This window comes from Brassica napus, chromosome C3 (genome assembly GCF_020379485.1).
Source record: "Brassica napus cultivar Da-Ae chromosome C3, Da-Ae, whole genome shotgun sequence".
In the NCBI taxonomy this organism is placed as follows: Eukaryota; Viridiplantae; Streptophyta; class Magnoliopsida; order Brassicales; family Brassicaceae; genus Brassica; species Brassica napus.
The window spans coordinates 67,067,765-67,074,807 of NC_063446.1; the positions used below are offsets into that span (position 1 = coordinate 67,067,765).

Genomic DNA, 7,043 nt, shown 5'->3' on the forward strand with positions numbered 1-7,043 from the left:
AAACCAATTTATATGTTAAGTTTAGGTACTCTAACATATGTTATTCAAATTTATATGTAATATATTATTTTGTTTTTAAATTTTGAGAACTTTAGATTATATAATGAATTTTAAAAATTAAAAATAGTTTAAATGGGTTATTCCAATCCAAATCAAACCCGCAAAGATCTGAACCGAACCCAGACCAAAATTTAGAAATATCCGAATGGGGCTGAAATATTTGATCCCAAAAACCCGAAACCCAAACAGACCTGTCCCAAACCCGAATGGGTACCCGAACGCCCACTCCTAGTCACTATTATATATCATATATGTGTCATCATATAATTAGTCGTATTTTATAAGTATCATCATACAAGTAACCATATAATTAATAGTATTTTATACGTACCATCATATAAGTAATCACATATATTATATTTTTAAATTTTTATGTGAAATATAAAATCATAATTTAAGTTGGTGTTTGAAATTAAGCTTTGTATTGTATTTTTCTTATATATATTGAAAAAAAATTATTATGGTTATTTGAAAATATTTTATTAAAAATTAATTTTTGAATATATGTATATTTTTGAATAAATTTTTGATATAAAAATTTTAAATTATTATTTTGATTTGAACTATGTATACCAAGTAACAAAGCACATTACTTTTTTAATATAACATAATGGACTTTCAATTTTTCTTAATGAGATAAGTCCATTACTTTTTTATTAATATACTACTTTCAATGTTTCCGAGCAACATGATTAATCTTTTATTTTATTTTTTATCCATGTTGCCAAACAAAAGCTTAAAGTACTTCTACTTTAATAAGATAGATTATTTATTTTTGAAAATAATATAAAATATATATCAAAGATCAGAGAAAATTTAAAGAAATCATGTTTCTTGCCAAGTTTATCCCCCATTGAAACTGATGCTCTATAATTGGAAGCGGATATGGAGAAGCGCAGAAAGTGAAATTTTTGAAAAAAATTAGGATTCGTATATGTGCTGGAAGTGTAATCCATATATATATGTATATTAGAAGATAAGAAAATTTTACAAAATTTATTACTAAAATTGTATGATTCAATTTAAAATTAAGAATTTATCCATTTGTAATAATTTAAAATGATTTCATATTATAATTTTAAAAATACAAATAAATTAATTTTATAAAATTTATCATCCACTTAACTATATTAATATTTCATAAATAATTGACATAATTTATTTGAATATATATATATATAGTATATCTCTAATTAAAAAAAAACTGAGTGCATAAAGATAATTTGTAGTATTAGTTTTAATATTTGCATATTTCTATTCTCACTATTTTAATACTATTAAATTTCAGATTTCATATTAAAAACAATTTTTATTTTTATTTACATTGTGTTTTCTTAAATGGAAGCCTGATTCCAAAATAGAATCTTAAGTTTTTAACATGTTTTAAATAGGTTATTTTAGAAGCGTTTTGGAAGCAAAATTATATAAACCTCCACAAAGTTTCGATTCCAATTCTAGTTTTGAAGCAAGAAGCAGACGTGCAATGAATCGAGGTCGCGAAGTAATCTCTCTAAAATCTCTCTCTAGGATTCCTTGGGAGAAAAGTCGGTCATTTGTTCGATCAACAGGGCCTCTTTTATAGTTGTGAGATGATCCGAATGAGACAAAAGACAGCTCATTGTCCTTGCTGATGAGGTTACATATTTGATTTTTGAGTCGCTCGTCCCATCATTAAATACTGGTCAGACTGCTTCACCCATACTCGCTGACCGGGTCAACACATTTCTTCCTTGAGCAAGGGCGCAAGCTGGCCGTCGAGCTGTCGCACTCCTTGTTCGATTTTGTCTTTAAGTGCTTCTGGCTTTGGTTATGTTTGGATAAATAGAAGCCACAACAATTGTGTGTATTTGAATCTATGTTTAGCTTCATGTCCTGATCGGAGGGTTTTGGAAAATGGTTATTGGTCTCAAAGCTGATGAGCCAGAACAAAGCTACATGTTAAGCTGAAGCAAATGAATTCACAAAAGTGGATTCGCAATTCCAATCTTCAAAGTCCTTGAAGATGGAGGATGTGGAGATCTTAGAGACATGCATTCAAGATCTTGACGATGGAATTGAGTCACTCTCTAAATCTTTAATCAAATACAGAGTCTCAGTTCTTAACATCTAATAGGTCATTGTGCCCACAAAGTTTTGTACAATATAGGAGATGTGAATGCTAGCTTACACATAAACTAATTCAGGAAGAATATTTCATATGCTAAGTTCTTTCATTTCTTCTTTCTTCCTAAACATAAGAACAGACAAAAAATCAAGAGATAAAAAACTCAGGTGTAGATGCAAGTTCTGATTCCAAGTGAAGGTTTGACTAACATAAACTATATAAATCCTCTGAAGAAAAATTTTCATTGATTGAATTAAGGGCAATCTGCAACTTTTAATCTTCTGAATATTGGAATTTTGTAGCAGCATTTTCTTAATCTAAATTAGAAGTTTAGTTGATAGAAGCAAAATAATATGTAGTACAACAAACTTTATAATTCCCACTGACTTTTATCCATGGACCTTGAATACTCTTTCGACAAAGACCCTCTAAAAGTCTAAAGAGCAATCTCAGTCTGGATGCTTGTGTTAGAACAGAACACTACTTGTTGTTGTTGTTGCGGCTGTTGCACTTTCTTCTCAGCTTCCCACTTTGATTTTGCTATTGTTCCATCACTCACAGGCTCATATGCCTGAGTAAAATCAAAAACAAAAGTCAACTTTGTGATGCAAAGTTTTTATCTTTGTTATCTTCATCTTTACAAGACTAAGTCAGAATCTCAAAGGGAAAAAAAGGCAAAGCAAAGTTTTGGTGGGCACCCACCTCAAGTTTTTGAACAAGTTCTTTGGCATTAGGGGCAGAGACAAAGATGTGACGCTGAGATGGCTTGATAAAGCCATCATCAACGGCTTTATCAATGAAGGTGAGGAGGTAATCGTAATAACCATCCACATTTAACAAACCCACCTACAGTTTTTTTCCCCCAAAATGGAAACACAAAATATCAAGACTATTATACTTTGATTTTGGTTAGTGATTCAGAGAGCAACACAGTGAAAAGTGAAGTGTCTTCTTTTATTACTTACAGGCTTGTCGTGGATTCCAAGTTGTGCCCATGTTATTACTTCCAACAACTCCTCCAGTGTTCCATACCCACCTGATATCAATTTGCATGAACAGATCAATTATTAATAAATCTTCTTTTGGAAGAAAGATGTGAACTTTGAAAAACCCTGGCCGAGTTTCAAGTTTACAAGGATTATTTGATCATATATAACTGCTATAGTCTCTTGTTTCTTAACTGTCAAGTAAGAACCCATCTTTTGCATTTAATTGCAGTGGTAATGGAATACTATTATGTTCCAACTTGACATAGAGATTATATTACAAATTTACAAACCAGACATAACTAATCTCTTGTAAAGTTATGGACACCCTTAGTTTGACAATACCTTCTTATGGGCACTCTCCATTTATAGAAGTTGTTAGATGTGGTATGGGCTGAGAGTTATTATAACAGAGCCTAACGAGTAACAAACACTTTTTAAGGTCTACAAAGTATATAAGCTACTGATACTTATGAGGCCTCAGGACCGCCTATCATTTACCAATACTCGAGGAGGAAGGCCTCTTCTACCTAGGAGGGCCTCTATCATATCTGTTTGAGCCCAAGTGGGATTGGTTCCATCTTGTGGCGGTTTCTAGAAGGAAGGAATAAGCTGCTGACGTAGGGAGACAAGAGCATGTGCTCCACCGGCTCACGTGACATGTTGGAGCAAGGATCTTGAGGAGTACGTTAAAGTACCGAGTAGAGAGTAATGTTTGCTTTATCATTTGGATGATCATTCATGTACAAGAGAGGTGTGTCTCTCTCACAAGCTACATACTTTGCAAAGATATCACGTATTAACTTGGTATCAGAGCACTTGCGATCTTGGAGAATCATGGGCACCGAAAAAGATGGAGACGAGACAGACGCCGGAGATGGAACCAACCCCACTTGGGCTCAAACAGATATGATAGAGGCCCTCCTAGGTAGAAGAGGTCTTCCTCCTCGAGTATTGGTAAATGATAGGCGGTCGTGAGGCCTCATAAGTATCAATACCATGCCCTTCATTTACCAATACTCGAGGAGGAAGGCCTCTTCTACCCAGGAGGGCCTCTATCATATCTGTTTGAGCCCAAGTGGGGTTGGTTCCATCTTGTGGCGGTTTCTAGAAGGAAGGAATAAGCTTAAGATGCAGAAGAAATACACTGGCTTCAACCTTGAGGCCAAGGTCGATTTTGAAAGGCAGGGTATTGATACTTATGAAGCCTCACGACCGTCTATCATTTACCAATACTCAGAAGAGGAAGGCCTCTTCTACCTAGGAGGGCCTCTATCATATCAGTTTGAGCCCAAGTGGGGTTGGTTCCATCTTGTGACGGTTTCTAGAAGGAAGGAATAAGCTGCTGACGTGGGGAGACAAGAGCATGTGCTCCAACGGCTCACGTGACATGTTGGAGCAAGGATCTTGAGGAGTACGTTAAAGTAGCGAGTAGGGAGTAACGTTTGCTTTATCATTTGGATGATCATTCATATACAAGAGAGGAGTGTCTCTCTCAGGGTTCTTTTCTTGTAAACATTTTGGTCATTCATTAAGAAATATCCTTTTGTCTTTATTCACCGCACAAGCTACATACTTTGCAAAGATATCACGTATTAGCTACTTAGTTACTTCGTACCTGGTAATGCGATGAAACAATCGGAGTGGCTTGCCATTTCAGCTTTCCTTTGATGCATATCTGCCACAGCTCTTACCTCACCATATGTTTCTCCAGTGATCTATTATAAAAAATCACGTTTTAAAGAACTTACTTGAACACTAAGTATTCATTCAAGCAAAAAAGTAGTTTAATCCTACCTCTTTGTCCATAAGAGTCCTTGGTATGATCCTAACCCATAACAGCAAAGCAAGATGGAAGCAACTCACACAACAATATCAAATCATTAAGCAGTGAAGGGCACACATCTAAAGAAGAGATCATTGATTGAAGGAGCATACCCTAGCACATGACATCCTGCTTCATGAACAGCTTGTGAGACCAAACCCATGAGACCAATGCTTCCTCCCCCATACACAAGATTCAATCTCTTCGTAATCTGTTTCATAAAACAGAGAAAGACAAAAAAAAAAAAAATCAAGACCCTTTTCAAAGGTTTCAAGACTCTCATTATAGCATAAAGATAACCGAACCAGCTCTTGAGCTAGATCAATGGCAGCATCTCTGTAACACTCTCTGTTTCCACTGCTGCTTCCACAGAACACACAAACCCTCTTGAATCTCGACTTCATTATTTCCATTCTCTTAACCAAAACAGTTTTTGTCTTGTGGATTTGAAGAAAATAAGTTTCTTTATAGGAAGAAGAACGTGTGGTTCAAGCTAACTCTTTCTTGTTTCACTTTGTGATGCAACTTAGACAATGAGACAAGAAATTGTATAGATACAGTCGCACAACAAAGCAACAAAGACAGTACTGTTCCACGTATATCCAATAGCATTCAAGTAACAAGCTTTCTGCTTTTTCTTTTTATGGTTTAAAGAGTGGTTGCTTTTAACGTTTTTTTTTTAAATAAAGAAAACACTTTAGGATATAAACTAAAATTCAAAAGAAATTACAAGAATAGAACAAAAATTAAAATAGTTCAAAAATAAAATTAAAAATTTTGGAGGGGAACTTAAACAAGTATAACAAACCAATCAGAACTCTTTATTTTATAATAATCAAAATAACAAAGATTGATTTCTCACGTTCCTAACTTCATATTCAAAGTTGGTGTGATGATGTCATAATACATTTGTGTGTTAGGTCTATCAATTTTTTTCCTTTTTCTAGCAAGATGGTTCATCATATCATCGAACCGTTTGTCTCCACTTTTCTCCATACAATGTTTCGTCCTTTGGCTCAACGTGTCGAGTTCGGGTTGATCCACACTAATGTGGCTAAATTTTCATGGGTCCGACATCATGACCCATACTCTTGGTGTATATGTGTCAACATGTAAGGAGTGTACTTCTCCTGACACAACATTCCATTATTAGTTTGTTGGATTTACACATTATATGTAATTCGCAACTATGGTAGATTGCAACTCAACCGACACGTAGTTCGTGTTTCTGAAACCAAAACAACACACAGTTCTTATCTGCTTATATTGGGTCAATGCCTAACTTTGACTCGGTCAAAGAAATGATAACGCCCTTTTAACAACCTTTCATATACTTAAACCAAAATGTCACCATCATCAATATCATCTACCAAACCTTCATTGACCCTCTTTACGGAACTATGAAGATTAGTTAACCCGTAAGTACTGCAAAGTTGGTTGCTTTGTGATTAGATTAGATACAAAGACATCTTTGAGTCTTCTATCTGTGCATGATTATTCACTTTTTCTCAAATCAAAGAATATATTTTTATTCTATGTATATAACTAAACTTGGAACCCAGTAGTATTACATTTTGAAATTGTTCTCTATTTTAACATAAGAACAAGTTAAAGCTTAAACATTACTGCTTCAAAAAAAAAAAACAGAGAATCAGTTGAAACTATGTGCAATATCAACTTAGGGTCGGCCATGGGCATAGCCAAATGAAACATTGGCCTATAATCCTCAATTTTTTTAAAAAAAATTATATAGATAAAAATCTCTAAACTTGTAAAAATAAATTTTTTAAATTTTTTACTAAATTTTCTACAGTCCCTAAAATTCAGGGCCAGCCTTGTACCAACTTTAATTCATTCAAGAAAGGCATAATCAGTATAAAACATTCTTCTTCATATTTATTGGAAAAAACTTATAGTTCTACTACTAAGTACTAACTAATAATAACTCAATGAATACAGTTCATATCGACCGGGTGCTACAAATGGGAAATCCATTAATGGTTTACTTTGTTCTCTCTTTGTTTCATTATGCTAAATTTTTTTAGTCTTTAAGAGCATCAGTCAAAGA

General features: G+C 33.9%; 1 protein-coding gene across 1 annotated transcript; it reads right to left on the minus strand.

The window, feature by feature from the left end:
• Positions 1-1,708: 1,708 nt before the first annotated feature.
• Positions 1,709-5,497, minus strand: LOC106375311 (cytokinin riboside 5'-monophosphate phosphoribohydrolase LOG5). The gene is made up of 7 exons (XM_013815184.3): positions 5,281-5,497; positions 5,089-5,186; positions 4,948-4,978; positions 4,769-4,868; positions 3,130-3,200; positions 2,867-3,010; positions 1,709-2,735 (listed from the first exon to the last, which is right to left on the minus strand). Exons 1-7 carry the CDS (start codon positions 5,386-5,388, stop codon positions 2,601-2,603), a joined length of 687 nt encoding a protein of 228 aa, XP_013670638.1. The 5' UTR covers positions 5,389-5,497; the 3' UTR covers positions 1,709-2,600.
• Between the last annotated feature and the right edge of the window lie 1,546 nt (positions 5,498-7,043).